Source organism: Choloepus didactylus, chromosome 21 (genome assembly GCF_015220235.1).
Source record: "Choloepus didactylus isolate mChoDid1 chromosome 21, mChoDid1.pri, whole genome shotgun sequence".
Lineage (NCBI taxonomy): Eukaryota > Metazoa > Chordata > Mammalia > Pilosa > Megalonychidae > Choloepus > Choloepus didactylus.
The window spans coordinates 20,270,108-20,287,958 of record NC_051327.1 but is presented as its reverse complement, the minus strand read 5'-3'; the positions used below and the strand labels follow the sequence as shown (position 1 = coordinate 20,287,958).

The window sequence follows — 17,851 nt, the reverse complement described above, 5'->3', positions numbered from 1 at the left end:
TTGTTTTTGGTTTCTGTTTTCTACCAGAAGAAGTCCTTTGCATCTCAAGGACAAAAATAATTTGCAATTATCATTATACCTGTATATCATTATATCAGTAGACAAAGTGGACATCTAACTTTGCAGTAAGTCAGACAGAGGTGCATTTCTTCAGCGAAGTAATTACCCCCAGGGTGGGCCTATTAGATAATGAACGCTCCAGTGTGGCATAGAGAGCTTGCAGGCATCCTTTTCCCTCATTTCCCACATTTCCACACTTTTTAAAATCAATGTCCCCATTTGGTGGATAAGAAAAGTGAGGCCCTGTGAGATGAAGTGACTTGCCCAGAGGCTCAAAGCTCTGGGCTTCACTGTTTTCTCCCAACTCATCTGCTGTGTCTAATGACGGTTCTGGGTAGGGGGCTGCAGTCTCTGAGGATCCTTCCCCATGCAAGTCACCTGGGTGCTGGGGTCCCTGCACTTGTTCCCCTCCTGGGCTCACTTAACAGGGGCGTCTGCTTTGACGGTTCACTGTGCGGGAGCGATGCCCCATGGGGCTCAGGAACTGCCCAGGGAGCCAGTTCTTCTGCCAACATAGCTCCTGTTCCCTTCTCGCCCAGCTGAAAATAGTGAACTGAGCCGGGAATATGAAGAATCCCAGAGCCGACTCAATCAGATCCTGAGGATAAAGACATCTCTGACATCACAAGTGGATGATTACAAGAGACAGCTGGATGAAGAGTCAAAGGTGGATTTGGGGTGGGGGTGTGGCAGAACTGCCTCCTTAAAGAAAGTTATAGGTTATAAAGATGACAGAAGATGGTGAAAAAGATTAGCTATAATAGCAAGTAAAGAAAGTGAACTGTAAAACTATAGTCTTCTGATACATGTCCTGTGGACACTAATCAGAAGAAAACAAGGAAAATTAGACCCTGACAGTTTGGTCAGACCACAGGTCTCTTTTTTCTGTCAATGTTGCTGAAATGTTCTGTATGTAACAGAGATGGCCCTGGGGGTTGTAGAGAGACCCCTGGGCCCCTGACGAGCATGTCCCTCCAGTCCCGCAGCACGGCCGTGGTGAGTCTCGCCAACACCAAGCATGACCTGGACCTGGTGAAGGAGCAGCTGGAGGAGGAGCAGGGAGGAAAGACAGAGCTGCAGCGTCTTGTGTCCAAACTCAACACCGAGGTGACCACCTGGAGGACTAAATATGAGACCGACGCCATCCAGAGGACCGAGGAGCTGGAGGAGACCAAGTGAGTGTCCCCGCGTGTGGGGAGGGCTGGGCAGGTCTCGCTGCCACCGTGAGAGCCACTGCTGAGGCTGGGGCCAGACCTGGAAGGAAGCTCATGGACTCCTCTTAAAGGGGAATGGAGCATCTGGAAAAGAGAATCCCTTCTGTGCCCTCAGAGGAAAACCCACTGCATGTGCCTGCCAGCCTCGGATCTCCTCTGTCTTGATGCGCTCAGGACACCTGCAGGGTAACTGGGCGCTGGGACTCCAGTTCTAGGCAGGGCTTGTCTGACTCCCTTGTGCTCAAGAAGCTTCTCCAGGCTTAAACACAGGTTCCTGCAGGTGGGTCTGGAGTGGGGCCTCCCCGTGATGCTGGAAGGACAAGGGCCACTCTCAGTGACAAGGGGCTCAGCCCTGGCAGCTCTGTAGGAGATGCCCTCAACCCCTTTGAGCTTTCTTCCTCATTCACAAACTAGAGACGGGGACACCCTGTGGGCCCGAGGAAATAAGCTGTGCACACAGTCCATAGCTCTGAGCCATTCTCTTGCATAAGAAAAGGCCGGCTTGGGTGCTCATGGCCCAGGCATCCATGATAGCCTGTGAGCCATCCTGCACCCAGACAGGGAGGGGACCCCACCCTGCTTACCTGTCCCCTCCATCTACCGGAACTTTTGGTGAATCTTAGCAATAAGCCTTCCAGCTGATGCAACTCTTGTATCTAAAGCTCTTTCTTACACTGAGCCTAAAATCTACCTTCCTGCCACTTCCACCTCCTGCCCCCTAGCTCTTTTCTCCTGAGGTTGTTGGGAGCTGCCTGGTCCTTAGCAGAGCCCCACTCCCACCCCCACCCCCGCAGGGTAATCACAGTCCTTCCCGGTGTCTGCCTGCTGAGACCCTCCTCACACACCCCAGGGCCCTCTCCTCCCTCAGGTCTTTGCTCAAGTGTCACCATCTCTGGAGCCTCCCCTCACCCTCATTTAAAATCGCAATTACCCCCTCCCAACAATGGGCTCTCTGTCCCCTTCCCTGCTTTGTTTATCTTCCTAGCACTTACCACTATCTGACTTTCTCTGTGTTGTGTATTGTCTGTCTTCCCCATTAGAACAAAAGTTTCATGGGGCTGGGGGTTTTGGTCTGTTTTATTCACTGCTGCAACCCCAAAGCCTGGAACAGTACGTGGCACAGAGTAGAAATGATCGATGTTCGTTGAATAAATGGACGAATGAATGAATACACACTCCATTTTGTCTGAAACTTTTCCAACATGACAACAGAGCTCTGGGCCATGTACACAGCATGACTGGGCCTAAAAAGAGGGCCCCCTGCTTGGGAATAGGGGGCCACAACGGGGGGCTCCTACCCTGCCTTGACCGCCCCTCTGGCCCTCATCTGCAGGAGGAAGCTGGCTGCCAGGCTCCAGGAAGCAGAAGAGGCTGCCGAAACTGCCCAAGCCCGGGCTGCCTCCCTTGAGAAAAACAAGCAGAGACTCCAAGCAGAAGTTGAGGATCTCACTATCGACTTGGAGAAGGTCAGTAGTTCAGATACTCAAAGGCTGCTTCTTTCCTGGGCCAGAGTTCACAGTGGGTCTGGGAGTGAGACAGGCATAGGGCTAGGGTTCTCAGAAAGAAGCAGGTGGTCCTAGAGGGTGAGCACACGGTTTACATTCAGGAGCCCACCTGTCACAACATGTGTTCATCAACTCTTCTGAGACCTTCACACTCAACAAGCTGCTATTTGTTTTCACTGCGCCTTTAAATTTACATATATCACATAAAATTTTCCATTTTAGTCATTTTTAAGTGTTCCATTTAGTGGCATCAATTACATTTCCAACATTATGCTACCATCACCACCATCCATGACCAAAACTTTGTCCCCATTAAGCACTAACTCCCCATTCCTCTTCCCCCAGCACCTGGGAACCTCTAATCCACTTGTGTCTCCATGAGCCTGCCAGTTGCAGATTTCCATATAAGTGGGATCATGCAACGTTGGTTCTTTTGTGTCTGGCTTCTTTCAAAATAATGTTTTCAGATTGTTTTGTAGCATGTATCAGAATTTCATTCCTTCTCATGGCTGAATAATAATTACGTTGTAGAGATATACCACATTTTGCTCATCCATTCATCTGTCGATGGACACTTGGGAACAAGCTCCTATTTAAGTAGGCCCATGATAAGGATAAAACTGGTGCCAGGAAATTATGCAATTACATTTACAATGCATCTTCCCTGCTCTCTTTTCTCTTACACAAACTATATCCCACTTAGTTTCCCATTTGCTTCCCTCATCAGCCAGACTCTAGCAGAATTAAATAAGATTTCCACACACACACCCACCTGGTCTCAGTCTCAGGACCCTTGCTTTGTGCTGCTTTAAGGGGCCAGAGTGCAAGGGCATCCAATGGCCACCTGGGCAAGGGAGGCGGAAGTTAGATCCATGGGAGGAGGGGCGATAGCAGATAGGGCAGGAAGGTAAGACCCTGGGCGCCATCTCCACGTTGCCCCAGGCCAATGCTGCAGCTGCAGCCCTCGACAAGAAGCAGCGGCTCTTCGACAAGATGCTGGCCGAGTGGCAGCAGAAGTGTGAGGAGCTGCAGGTGGAGGTGGACAGCTCGCAGAAGGAGTGCCGCATGTACATGACCGAGAGCTTCAAGATCAAGACAGCCTATGAGGAGTCCCTGGAGCACCTGGAGTCGGTGAAGAAGGAGAACAAGACCCTGCAGGGTGAGTCTGAGGGTGGACAGCTTCCTCATCTGTAAAATGAGAAAGTACTACTGCCTGCCTTGGGAGGCTGTTGTAACAACAAAATAAGATAAAACATATAAAGTCTTTACCCAGTAGAGTCTCTGACACATAATAAGGGCTCAAGAGATTTTACATACTGAGCTCTTACATACATTATATGCAAACAATATACCTAAACATATATATTTCTTAAATATAGGGCTCTCAGGTTGGAAGTTCATTATGTTGGATATGGCTTGAAAAATGCTGGCTATCTGTTGAAGGTCATTTTGCCATACAGAGATTTGTCTGCATCATTTGTTCTTGTGGTAGGCACAGATTTCTAACCACAAACTCAGTTTTGCAAGAAATGTCACTTTTTTATTTGCAAGAACTGTTTGAGAGCCCCCATTCTGCTGAGTGGCAGAGATGAAATCTAGTCAATGCAGCAGTTTTTTGGTCAATTCTGGGTTACCCCACCCCGCTTTCTCCCTTGGGTTTGTCTAAGTTCCAGGGCAGCTGATATGGGGTCAGTGAAATGGAGGATGGAGGCAGATGATCCTTGATTGTTCCCAAACCTGCCTGAGGTCCTACAACTCCCTCCCAGGGAGCTGTCTGCTTACAGGGGACCATCTTGAGAGCCAAGTATCTGAGGTGGGAGTGCTCAGTTTTCTTAATTTAAAAAGTATATGTACTGAAGGATTTGAGCAAAAAGTAAATGCATGAATAAAAGACTGGGGAGGAAGAGCAGCATTGGATAAAGGCCATCTGGTCCAGGGGAGGAAGGAATATAGGAGGAGGTGAAGATCAGGCACTGGTGAGGGTCCCTGCCAAAAGGTCCGGGCTCTACCTCCTTCCCACCCCCATCAGCTTCCAAGTGCAGATGAGAAAATTCCCAGGTAACCAAGGGGTTAAGAGCAGAGCAGGGCAGCAAAGAATGTTCTAGACACAGCTACCATGTCCATGGACAGATGATGGGACACCATGTGGGCCATGGGTATGCTGGTAATGCCAGTCAGGTGGATGGCAACAGGTGAGGCCCAGATGACACCCTCCAATGCCCTCTGAAAGCACCCTGGAACCTAGACCCTAGATTGAATGAAGTTTTTCTAAACTCACCTAAATTAAGTTTCTGGCACTGTGTGGAAAACAGATTTGATCTAGAAATTGAATTTTGATTTGGTCATGGACAAATGGAAACAGTTGCATTTCTTGGTCACCCCTGGTGGCAGCCTGAGATTTGTACCTGCTCCAAGGTACAGGAGAGAAGATCAGAAAGGCTCTAATACTCCCCACAAGTGTTCCTGCATGGTTCCTTTTGAGCCATGGTGTGTGGCACTAACATGCCAGGAGTCCTGGGCACTGACCCCAAAGCTGCTCTGTGTTTGTTCACTTTTCTCTGGGTCTCAGCTCTTCATCCATAAAAAAAGGAGCTGGAATCCTGTATTCTCCAACTGTCTCCAATGTCCAAGTCCTGATATTCTACCTGTCCTTTGACACAGTGAAGCTAGGAGCACCTGCTTCTTACCCTCCTGAGGAATGTCTCTGCCATAGTCCACAGCCCTGGGGAGAGGGTGGTCCTCATGGTCCTTATTAATGAGAATATTCCTTTCTCAGAGGAGATAAAGGACCTGATAGATCAGCTGGGCGAGGGCGGAAGGAGTGTGCACGAGCTGCAGAAGTTGAAGAAAAAACTGGAGATTGAGAAGGAAGAGCTACAGGTGGCCCTGGAAGAAGCTGAGTCCTCCCTGGAGGTAACCAGAGGGCTGCCATCTTGAGGGCTGAAACCTTGGCCAGGGATCTTTGACCTTCTTGGCCAGAAGACTGATGTTTATGTTCCCGGCAGGTTGAAGAGAGCAAGGTGATTCGAATTCAGCTGGAATTGGCGCAGGTTAAAGCTGATATAGACCGAAGAATCCATGAGAAAGAAGAGGAATTTGAAGCTACTAGGTATGGGCCTGGAGGCTGACTTTTAGGCTGTGTGATGGAGGAGAGTCAGGAAATCTGGGTCCCTGCCACCTACTAGTCATATGACCTTGGGCAATTTAGGTGATCCTCTCTGAACCTCAGTTTCCCCATTTGTAAAGTGGGGATAATGATATATAGCATTACACTGAGATGACACTCTAGGTTTATAAACACTTTGAAATATAGTATTTCAGCAAATTGTCACAAAACACTAACCCATAGAAATGATGACAACGTCCTCACCACCTGTCCAGCATGGGGTGACTAAATGGGATTATAGATATGAAAGCCCATTTGAACCTGCAAAGCAATACAAATGCAAGTTACCACTGATATTAACAAACTCTGGACAAACATCCACACAGCTCATGGAAAAGAAGGAATTTTCCAAGGATTGCTGGATTTGGAGCTCTCTCTTTAATTCACTGACCAGTGATGCTGACTTTCAAGTTTCAAGAAAATTTTGGACTCCTTCCTAGATTTTAGTTTACAGAAATATGATTTGTTGTGATTCTGACAAGACCAACACATTTAGAACTGTCCACATTGGCAGCTTGCCTGAGCTGTCTGCCTGGCAGCAGAGGACCCTCCGGAAATCCTCCTACATGGTTTCCTAATTTTATAACATCCCCCACAAACCCTTCTATGAGAGCTATAGGCAGAGCCACTGGGAAGAGAATCTAATAACTGAAGCCAATGGGCTAAATCTGATCCCCACCCTAAATTTCTAGCTTTGGCAATATGTGGTTTGTAGGAGGTGTGTGTGTTTGTAAGTGTCTTTACTGAGATATATTTCACATACCATACAAATCACCTATTTTAAGGGTACAATTAAGTGGTTTTTAGTATTTCATGAAGTTTTGCAACTATCACCACAATTTTAGAACACTGTCATCACCCCAAAAAGAAACCCCATGCCCTTTAGCAGTCACTCCCCTTACCCACCATTTCCCCCAGCCTAAGCAACCACTAACCTACTTTCTGTCTCCATGGATTTGCCTATCCTGGACATTTCACAGAAATGGAATCATACAATATGTGACCTTTTATGTTTCGCTTCTTTCACTCACCATAATGTTTTCAATGTTCATCAATGTTGTAGCATGTAACAGTGTTTCATTCATTTTCACTGGTGAAAACTATTCCATTGTATAGTTATGCCACATTTTGGTTAGCTATTCATCAACTGATGGACATTTGGGTTATTTCTACATTTTGGCTATTATGAATAATGCTGCTATGAACATTCATGTACAAGTTTTTGTGTGGAAATTTGTTTTCATTTCTTTCGGGCATATACCTCGGAGTAGAATTCCTGGGTAATGTGATAACTCTGTTTATCTGTTTGCAGAACTGCTAAACTGTTTACCACAGCTGCATCATTTTACATTCCTACCAGTAGTATAAGGATTCCAATTTCTCCACATTCTTGCCAGCATTTGTATTTGTCCATCATTTTTATTATAGCCATCCTAGTGGGTGTGAAGTGGTATCTCATTGTGGTTTTGATTTGTATTTCCCTCATGCTGAACATCTTTTAGATGCTTCCTGGCCATTTATATAGCCTCTTTGGAAAAATGTCTATTCAAGTCCTTTGCCCATTTTTAAAACTGGGTCTTTTGTCTTTTTGTTGCTGAGTTGTAGGAGTTCTTTTATATTCTGGATACTTGACCTTTATCAGATACATGATTTGCAAATATTTTCTCTCATTTTGTGGGTTGTCTTTTCATTGTCTTGATGGTAACCTTTGATGCACAAAAAGTTTTAATTTTGATGAAGTCCAGTTTATTTGTCTTTGGTGGCTTATACTTTAGGTAACATATCTAAGAAACTATTGCCTAATCCAAGATCACAAAGATATATCGCTATGTTTCCTTCTAGGAGTTTTACAGTTTTAGTTATTATATTTAGGTTTTTAACTATTTTGAGTTAATTTTTTATATGGTGTGAGGGAGAGGGTCCAACTTCATTCTTTTGCATGTGGATATCCAATTGTCCCAGACCATTTGTTGGAAAGACCATTCTTTTTCCCAATGAATTATCTTGGCACCCTTGTCAAAATCAATTGATTATAAATGTAATGCTTTGTTTCTGGAATCTCAGTTCTATTCCATTGATCCATATGTCTGTCCTTACGCCAGGACCATGCTGCATTGATTACTGTGGCTTTGAAATCAAGAAGTGTGACTCCTCCAACTTTATTCTTTTTCAAGGTTGTTTTGGTTATTCTGGGTCCCTTACATTTCTACATGAATTTTAGAATCAGCTTGTCAAGTTCTGCAAAGAAGCCAGCTAAGATTTTGATAGAGACTGCACTGAATCTGTAGGTCAATTTGGAGAGTATTACCACCTTAACAGTATTAAGTCTTCCAATTCATGAACATGGGATGTCTTTCTATTTATTTAGATCCTCCTTAATTTCTTTTAACAATGTTTTGTAGTTTTTGCTTGTATTTATTCTCTAAATTAAAGTGAATCACGATTTTATTCACTTTTGAGAATGCCATAACACCTTCTCCAATATCTGGAGGTTGAATACATCTCAAAGTGCTGCAAATCCAGCAATGTGCCTGCATGTGGTGGCCTTTAGGAGTTAAGCTGAGATGAATCCAGTTGGGATTGGGGATTTCTGAAAGGGCAGGTGACAGGATCATTACAGTGCTAAATATTTATTTGCCTCAGTTCAAAAAATGTTTATTGAACACCAAAATTAACTCCTCTGGTCTCCTTCTATGGAAGGAAGTTAATATAGCTCATATGGGAGATTTATGGAAATGCTTATTATGCTGATTACAATATAACTTTTATATATTAAATACAATCAATTAGTAACTGTTGTTTTGAAGAGAGATACAAACCTGACTTATATGGCCTAAGCCCATATTGTATAATGGAAGAAACAGGGACCTAGTGAATCCTGGCTCCACTTTGAGCTAAATTGGTGAACTTTGGCATGCTTTTTAGCATCTCAGAACCTCAGTTTCCTTGCAGGGCTGTTAAATGAATTGAGAATACATAAGACGCATGGTAAAAATTCAATAAATATGATCTTCCCTTCCTTCCCCCAAAGTGTGATTGATGCTTACCCACTCAGTGCTTTAAGGAAAGACACTGTTTAATTTCACAACATTGTGGCCGTGCCCATGCTGATGCCCAGAGATCTCTTCTCTAGAGAGGTTTAGCACAGACTGAATAGCATGCCAGGGTGCCAAGGTCTTCTCTGCTTGGACTTGCAGGAAGAACCACCAGCGGGCAATAGAGTCCTTGCAGGCCAGCCTGGAAGCGGAGGCCAAGGGCCGGGCAGAGGCGCTTCGGCTCAAGAAGAAGATGGAGACGGACCTGAATGAGATGGAAATCCAGCTGGATCATGCCAACAAGAACAACAGCGAACTCGTGAAGACACTGAAGAGGCTGCAACAGCAAATCAAGGTAGCAGACTGGGGACAGGAGGAACTAATCACAAAGCCAGCAGTCCCCGAGTCTGCAGGCATACAGGGGGCTAATTCCACCTTTCTTCAGCAAGGATGAAGGAATGAGAGCCTGAACCTGGGGTGGCCAACTGTCCCAGGGACCAGGTGACTTGGGATTGTATAAATGAGAGGCTCCAGCCGCCAAAGTCCATATCTTGGACAACTGGAAAGAGGGAAGAAAGGAGGAAAACAGGAAGTGGGGCCTGTCTTGAGTTTTTTTAATCATTTTTAATTTTTTATAAACGATTTCAGACATACACAAACAAGGGACATAACAAACATCCATGAACCCATCACTTGCTTTAAGAAATGAACACAAATAGAGCTGAATCCCCGTATAGCCCCCCATCGGTGGGCTGGCCTTTTATGCATACACAGTTGGATTTGTGCATTCAGCACATTTAATGATGGCCTACTCTGCCAAGCACTGTTTTAGGTGCTAGGGGAACAAGAGTGGACAAAGCAGGCAAATATTACTGCATATAGATACTAAGCAACAAATAAGTAAGGCTATAGTATTAAAAATGGTGATGAGTGCTATGGAGAAATAAGAGGGCAGGGAAGGGGGATGGGGATTAGCCAGTGGGGGTGTAACTGCCAAAGGTCATCAGGGCAGGCCTCCTTGAGAAGGTCCTGCTGGAAGCACAAGATGTTCCGCCATCACAAAAACCTCATATTGACTGCCCATCAGACAAGTGCTTGGGACACCTGGACCCTGGCCCAGCTAGGCCACAACCAGACTGTGAATTCCCTGAGGGCAGGTCTGGGCCTCCTTCTCTCTTCTATGGCCCCCACCTCCCCACCCCACCCCCAGCTCTCTACAGAGCCTGGTCCACTACGGTCATGGTGCTCTCAGGCCTGGCCAGCACCAGGCCATGCTAGAACCCCAGGGGCTGGGCTCAGGCTGGGCCCTCTTGCCCTCCAGGACCTGCAGATGCAGATGGACGAGGATGCCCGGCAGCATGAGGAGCTGCGGGAACAGTACAACCTTCAGGAGCGGCGCCTGAGCCTGCTGCAGACGGAGCTGGAGGAGGTGCGCTTGGGCCTGGAGGGCAGTGAGCGCTCTCGCAAGCTGCTGGAGCAGGAGGTGGTGGAGATCACTGAGCGGCACAACGAGGTCAACATCCAGGTAGGACAAGCCCAGGAAAAATGACATCCAGGTAGGATGATGTCCAGGAAGGGAAACATCTAGGAAGGGGCAATGTCCAGTAGCATGGTGGTGGCCCCTTAGGGCCTATGCCACATGACCTTATGCTTGGGCCCAAACCATGTGGGCGTCCCTCAAAACTCAGTGGCAGGTGTTACCCCCTCTCGACAAATCCTCACAACACACCAGCAGAGCTTTTAAAAGACTGTTTCTCAAGGCCCTCCCCTAGAGACTCTGATCCAACAGGACTACGAAGCCGAGGCCCAGAAATCTGAATTTTTAGAAGTCTCCAAGGGGTTCTGATGATGTAGTTGATTGAGGACCACTGTTACCCCCAAGTGTAGCTGACGACAGAACTTTGGAACTGGATGGCAACTAGAATATCCATAATCTGACATTCATTTTACACATGAAAAACTGGAGCCCAGAGAGCTGAGTGGCTGATCTACAGCAGCTGAGACCCATGTCTCCTGTACATACCCGTGCTACTTATCACTCACAGTGCAAACTTTTACCAGTGTGGTTTCCCAAATCTGTTCTGACATACCTTCTTATGTGAACTCGCCAAAAGAAAAATTGCCCAAGGGACAAGTAAGGATTACAACCCCATTTCTAGATTAGAAGACCAAAGCCCAGAGAGGTAAAGAATTTGTCCACATAGGTAGAAGTGCCAGGGCTTGAACCTGGGTTACCCCAGCTCCGGGTTCAGGATTGTTCCATAGTCATCACTCATCCCAGACCTAAATGATGCTGCTCCTGGGCTACTTGTGATGCAAGCAAGCTCTGCTCCAAAACCCAGACAGAAGTACAGGGGAGAGACCCTCACCCCATGTAGAGGACCCAAAGCCATTCATTTCCTGTTGGAGGGCTCTGGAAAGTATGTCTGGGATCAGGCCATTTTCTTCCCTAGAAGTGGGATGGGTCATGCAGACTCCTGGTTCAGGGAGATGTCTTTGCTTTCTCCTCTAGAACCAAAGCCTCCTGGTGATCAAGCGCAAGCTGGAGTCCGATGTCCAGCGCATTTCCAGCGAGCATGAGGAGCTCATCAGTGAGTTCCGCTCAGCTGACGAGAGGGCCAAGAAAGCCATGACGGATGTAAGTGGGTGTCCTGTTGCTGTCAGTGGGAAGGGCCTGGGCTAGGCTCAGGGGTGCTGAGGGCCAGGCCATCGGAGGCAGGAAAGGCCACCCCCTTCCCTGTGACTCCACAGCTGTGGAGTCACAGCACCCTGCCTTGGCTTGGAGGATGTGGTCCCTGCTCTGGGGCAGCCTGAAGGCTTCTCTGAGAAGCCAAACACATGCAAGTAGGGAGTGATGACATGATTATCTGAAAGACTAGAGCGTGAGGCCAGGGGCCTCAGATCAAGGAGCCACTGAAAGAGCTTTCTGACAAGCATGAGCCTTAATCCAGCCTTGGGGAAAGGGTCAGTGAAAGGAAGATGGAAGCCACGCCCGGCAGCTCATGCCAGCAGGATGCATGATCATGGGTTCTCACTCCAATGGCCCCTTGGGGACTCATGAGTGGAATATACATTATTACCAGGCTCTTCCCACTTGATTGAAATTCCACAAGGAAGGGAACATTGTTGGTCTGATTTGGTGCAATGTCCTGAGAGTGTAGACCAGGCCTGGCACTCAGCAGACGCTCTGTGAATACTTGCTGAATGAGTGCCAGGACGAGGGGATTCCAAGGAGGTGAGCCACTGGCTGCAGGTCACACAGTGGCTGGATGAAGACCTAGGTTTTCCAACTCCACACTGGGGGCTTTTCTCCACTATGTGCCCCTCATGGAGACAGCAGCAAAGAGTTAGGCTTGAGTGGAACAGGATGGTGGGTGTCCATGGAATTGGGAGGCCAGATTGTGAGTGTGCGAGCCTGTCTCCTTCCCGGTCCCTCTGAGGGACACCCCTTCTCCCTCACAAAACCTTCTCCCAAGGTCCCTCCACTCCCAAAGGCGGTGCGAGCCTGGATGGGCATCCAGCTCCGACTCAGCTCTTCTCCTCCCCACCCCCAGGCCGCTCGCATGGCGGAAGAACTCCGGCAAGAGCAGGACCACTGCATGCACCTGGAGAAAATCAAGAAGAACTATGAGATCACCATCAAAGACCTGCAGGCCAAGATGGAAGAGGCCGAGCAGCTGGCTCTCAAAGGGGGGAAGCGCATGATCATGAAGCTGGAGGCCAGGGTGAGGGCAAAGCTGAGCTAAGCCATGAGCGGGAAAAGGGAGATCCAGCCAGGGCTGTGTGTTTTTTGTGAAAAAACACCCTGCATTTGATGAGGGTTTGGTTTATGCTGATGCTAGGAAAGAAAAGGAAATGGAGACCACAGATCTAATTTATTTATCCAGAGGTCTCGTCTCACCTCCTTCTTCTCTCCCCATCACCTTTCCTCCCAGAATATCCTGAGCCCTGAAGCAGAGCAGTTCCTCTATCAATAATTCTTACCGACATGTCTCCCTTCCCAATCTGATTCGTCTCTCTTCTCACTCACTCTAAAAAAAAACAAGCCTTAGTCTTTACTTCATGGAACATAGGAGCCAGAAGGGACTGGAAGGTTCCGTCACCTGGCCCAACTCGCTGCCTCTCCCATTTCCCAGAGGAGGGAACTTGAGGCTTAGGGGAAAGGGACTGTCTGACACCCATCCACATCCCACAAAAGGCAAGCTGGCCCCAGTCTCCTGTCCATGGCTCTGCTTGCTCATGTTTGGGGTGGAAAGTGGACACTGTAGACACAACACCCCTGCTCAGAGCCATTGTGCTCTGAAGTTCAGAAGCATGCAGTCATGTGGCTGTATTCCTCTCTTCCTCTCTCAGATCAAGGAATTAGAGACAGAACTGGATGGCGAGCAGAAACAGCACGTGGAGACGGTGAAGACGCTGCGCAAGAATGAGCGCCGGCTCAAAGAGCTGGTCTTCCAGACGGAGGAGGACCACAAGACCAACCAGCGCATGCAGGAGCTGGTGGAGAAGCTGCAGAACAAGCTGAAGGTCTACAAGCGGCAGATCGAGGAGGCGGTGTGTGCTCCCCCATGCTCTCCTCCTGCCTCCCTTTCTCTTGCTTCCCAGGTTCAGGTCGCCAGCCGTGGAAGAAATCAAACATTGGCCAAAATATGATTCTTGCCGCCTCCTGTCCATGGCACCTTGTCCTCACTATCGGGAGGGAAGGGGACCCAACACTCCACAGAGATAACATGTAACAACAAAAATCTCTCCCCAGAACCCCCACAATGACTAACACAGCAACAAAAGGGCGTGAGTTAAACCCCGGGGCCAGTCTTTGTCACCTCTGTTCTGCTTTCAGGAACCCTCCTGGCCTCTGGCAAGGATAATCTGTCCTTCTGGGTGGTAGTTTACCAAGAAACTTCACCTTTTTGATTCTCCCAAGGCCGAGGCAGGAAGGCTGATATTATTAATCATTTCGTTGGTGAGGAAACAGACCCAGAGTGGGGTATTGCTATGTTAGATCAGCAAAGTCAAAGTCAGATTGTTAGGAGATGGCGGTTTCGAGTCTCAACCTATGTCTCATGTCTGCCTGTCCTCCAGGACATACATAGCTGACTCTGCAATCATTTGCTGCCAGCTCTGGGGCCACCACAGTGAATTTATAAGCCACTCAAAAACCCAATGCCCTTCCAAAAAGACCAGGCTTACAGTAAATACTGTTCTAGTCAAAATTACACTTAAGTAGATTGGGAAGATAAGGGGATAGGAAAACGGTGGCAGAAGAAGGGGAAAATGCGAAATCCTTATCTTCCATAGTGGGGCACCCATAGATAATGCCTAAATCCAGAAATTACAGAAGCACATTTTATTTAGAAATGTGGGCATCAAGGCCAATAAGAATCAGTTAAAAGTGTTGAAAGCAGTTAGTTGTTCCTGGGGAGTGGAAGGATGTCCCCCTGGACTGCTGTGTTTTATACCAAGCCTTAAGGAACAATTGGACTCTTCCCACACCACATGTAACTGGCAAAAATGCACACATAAAAAGAGTGAGCCAGGCTGACACCCATTTTCCACCATGTCTCTCTGGCAGGAGGAGCAGGCCAACCAGACCTTGGCTCGATACAGGAAGACGGTGCATGAGCTGGATGATGCCGAGGAGAGGGCAGGCATGGCAGAGACTGCCCTGAACAAGCTGCGCACCAGGCACCGCGTGGCTGGCAAAGGCATCACCTCCGTGGAGATCATCCAGGTGTCCAAGACAGGCTCCTCCAAAACCCTTTCCGAGGAGTGAGGCCCTCTCTCCGCCGCAGCTGGTAGGTGTGGACTCCACTTGGGATGGCCATGCTCTAAGCTCACCTGCCCTGTACTTGCTTGGCTCTTTCCTTCTTGTGTGCTTCCCAGCTCCCCGGTTCTACCACACCTTGATCTCATGCAATGGGAACTCCAAGCACTCCTCTGGGTTCTCATGCCCTCGGGCGTGATGCTGTCCACCCTCACCACAGGGGCTGGTGGTCAGGATGTACCATCTGGCGGGAAGCTCTTTGCAGGTTCCATGTCTGATGCTGCTGGACACTTCCACAGCCCCAGTGCCAGGCCTGGCACATGGGTGCTTGGTACATGTTTGCTGCCACTGGAGAACCACAGGGCCATCTGCAAGCTCACAGGCAGCATGAGTTCATCTTTCGTAGTCCCTACAATATTGTTATTCACTGAGAATTCCATCAATACTGGTTGAATTTACGTTTCTAACATTAAGGAAATAATAATGATTGCAGCTACCATTTATTGAGCACTAGATGCAGAAGGGAATTTTAGAGGGGTGATTTAAAATAGTCCTTTCTTGTTATTCTTACATCAGAACCAAGTGAGCAAATATACAGGAGACAAATATATAAAAGACAGAATACCAGTTTTGTTATGCTACAAGTCTAGATCAAGGGTGTGGCTTCAATGGGTGTCTACCATGGGCACCCTAATACTTCTCCCCAGGATTAAATGTACCCGCAGAACTGAACAACCACAGGTCAGCATTCTGGGGAGCAGCCCCTTCTCCAAGGAGAGGAAGGACACAGACTCATCCTCTCCCAGGGTAGATCCAAAAGAAGAGACTAGATGGGGCTCAGCCCCACCTTCCGGTTCCTTCTTCCAAACACAGGATCAATCACTCCTCTTCCCATGGAGAGGAGTAAGGCAAAGGTAAGACAGAGAGGCAAAGAAGACTATTCTAGAGCAGTGGTTCCCAAAATGTGGTCTCCTGAACAAGCAATATCAACATCAAATTGGAAATTCTTAGGCTTCACGTGAACCTACTGAATCAGAAGCTCTGGGGGTGGGCTCAGCTGCTGAGGTTTAACAAGCCCTTCAGGTAATTTGGATTCATGATCAAGTTTGAGAACCTCTGCTATAGCAGAAATTTCCCCTTACGGAAACTTGAAGCCAGGGGGCAAAGGTTTCTCCTACTTCTACAAGAGCTAGGCATGTGGTCAATGCTTTTTGGTTTTATTTACCCTATGAGATAGGTAAAAATAGCCCTGTCAGGGAAGGGAAAAAGACTTGGAGAAGTGCAGTGACTTGCCCAAGGTCACAAGCCCTGTGTCAGAGACATGCAAGCTTCTGCTTGTCACTGTTGCGGAGACTGATAAGGTTGCCCTCTGCTTGGGATTAACCAGAACAGCTCAGAATCAAGGGCTCCTTCAGGTCGGTGCCACTGGAGTCTGAGCACCACTGTTTTACCTCCATGGATGTTGGGAATTATTTCTGGTCTCTTGAATCAGTTCTCTGTGTGGGTAAGGCTCCTCTGCTCATTTATGGCTCTGCCTCCCAAGACTGGCAGTCAGCCTGGGTTTTAGCCAAAAGTGATAACCCCACTGACCTTTGAATTGAAGTGGGCCTTATCTTACATTTGCATTGGGAGAAAACAAAAAACGGGATTAAGCATCTTTGTCTTAATTCAAGAACGGTTAGCTCAGGAAGAGGACATCAGAGGCTGCCTCTAGATGGGCCTACAACCCATGGGTTGGGTAACCACCTCCATTCAGGGCCAACACCTGGAAGGGATCCCGCTCCCTGAGCTCTGCCCTAGGTGGAGTTACTCACTAGGCTTCGTGCAGCACCCAGACTTGGAGGGGGTCTGGCCCCTTCCACCTGCTAAGCCAGCTTCCAGGAAGAGGCCTCTGAGAGTGGTCCAGGCCCAGACTTGGCTTTACAACTGTTTACTCCTGGGGTCCACTGATCCTGGTCCAATTGCTCTGCCACAATGTGGCCATGCTCCATGCCACTGGATTTGCAGCAGACGCAGTGAGAATTGGGCCTCTGGGACCTGCTCTCTGTGTCCAATCCATCCTCACTCTTTTATCCTGTTCCTTTTTCTTGGTCACAGGTTAGATATGCCATCGGTGGTCATGGAATGCTTTAAGCAAACGAGTGGATGGGTCAAAATTGAGCCTGGGCCCTGACTTCTTGTTCACTAGCCACAGAGTTCAGTTTTCTAAAGTGGCATTATACCCAGTCCAGCAAATATTTATCCAGCTCCGAATTTGGGCTAGGCTGGTCCTTGGCTCTGGGATACAGAGATGAATAAGAAAAAAGGTCCTCACCCCTGGAGCTGAGGATCCTCTCTCCTGGAGCTGAGTTGGGGGGTAGATGCACACCCAGACTGTGAGTGAATGTTCTGGGACGTGGTGATTGTATCTCAGGGATAGGAGTGCAGAGGAGGAGCGACGGGTGCAACCTGAGATGGTGGGGTGGAGCCGCTCCACAGAGGACGTGACCTGTACATGCTCTGGGGCAGTGCTACTCAAAGTAGGGGTCCTGTTTGTTACATGTCCCTGCCAATATAAGTTCAGAAATAGAGGAAGTTTTTAGAAATATTTATAGCAATTGACACTGCTAGGACATCCAAGTGCACGATCAGTATATTTTACAAAAGCACCCATTTCCTCCAGTTGGCAACTAAAAGAATAAAACAGATCCTACACCAGGCAAAGAGAAGGGCATTCCAGGCATGAGCAAAAGTGCACAGGTGGGATTTGCACAAGAGTGCAGCTTGATTGGAGCAGAGGGGCCCAGGCTGAGGTGGCAGAGCTGGACAGCAGAGGGAGAGGAAGCTGGGAAGGTCCCTGGTGGGTGCAAGGCCTCCATAACCTCCACAGTGAAATACTATCAATTCTTAAAATCGACTTGTGGGATGTGATGGGTGGTAGCTTGTCTTTCTTGGGAAGATGCTCAGGTCACACTAATCAAGTCAGCTCCTCACCCTCACAAGGCACCACTGGCAAGGCTCACGTGGGCACTGTGTCCCAGGGAGCTGCACCCTGACTCTCTGGACAGCTGTGTAGAGTTCAGGCCCACATGGGCATGTCAAGCCCAGAGAAGGTGTCTCAAAACCCT

At 48.0% G+C, this 17,851-nt stretch overlaps 2 protein-coding genes across 2 annotated transcripts in view; one reads left to right on the top strand and one right to left on the bottom strand.

Moving 5' to 3' along the window:
* KPNA7 (karyopherin subunit alpha 7) overlaps nucleotides 1-17,851 on the bottom strand; it is a 124,558-nt gene that overhangs the window by 92,722 nt on the left and 13,985 nt on the right. The window lies entirely within an intron of this gene.
* Nucleotides 1-17,851, top strand: part of LOC119517801 (myosin-16) — a 62,955-nt gene that overhangs the window by 44,560 nt on the left and 544 nt on the right. Inside the window, exons 32-43 of the mRNA XM_037814808.1 lie at nucleotides 600-727; nucleotides 1,039-1,235; nucleotides 2,608-2,740; nucleotides 3,722-3,938; nucleotides 5,556-5,692; nucleotides 5,785-5,888; nucleotides 9,143-9,335; nucleotides 10,302-10,505; nucleotides 11,493-11,618; nucleotides 12,535-12,705; nucleotides 13,334-13,534; nucleotides 14,553-14,775. Coding sequence (XP_037670736.1) covers nucleotides 600-727; nucleotides 1,039-1,235; nucleotides 2,608-2,740; nucleotides 3,722-3,938; nucleotides 5,556-5,692; nucleotides 5,785-5,888; nucleotides 9,143-9,335; nucleotides 10,302-10,505; nucleotides 11,493-11,618; nucleotides 12,535-12,705; nucleotides 13,334-13,534; nucleotides 14,553-14,753 — 2,012 coding nt within the window. The 3' untranslated portion in view covers nucleotides 14,754-14,775. The remainder of the gene's footprint in view (nucleotides 1-599; nucleotides 728-1,038; nucleotides 1,236-2,607; nucleotides 2,741-3,721; nucleotides 3,939-5,555; nucleotides 5,693-5,784; nucleotides 5,889-9,142; nucleotides 9,336-10,301; nucleotides 10,506-11,492; nucleotides 11,619-12,534; nucleotides 12,706-13,333; nucleotides 13,535-14,552; nucleotides 14,776-17,851) is intronic.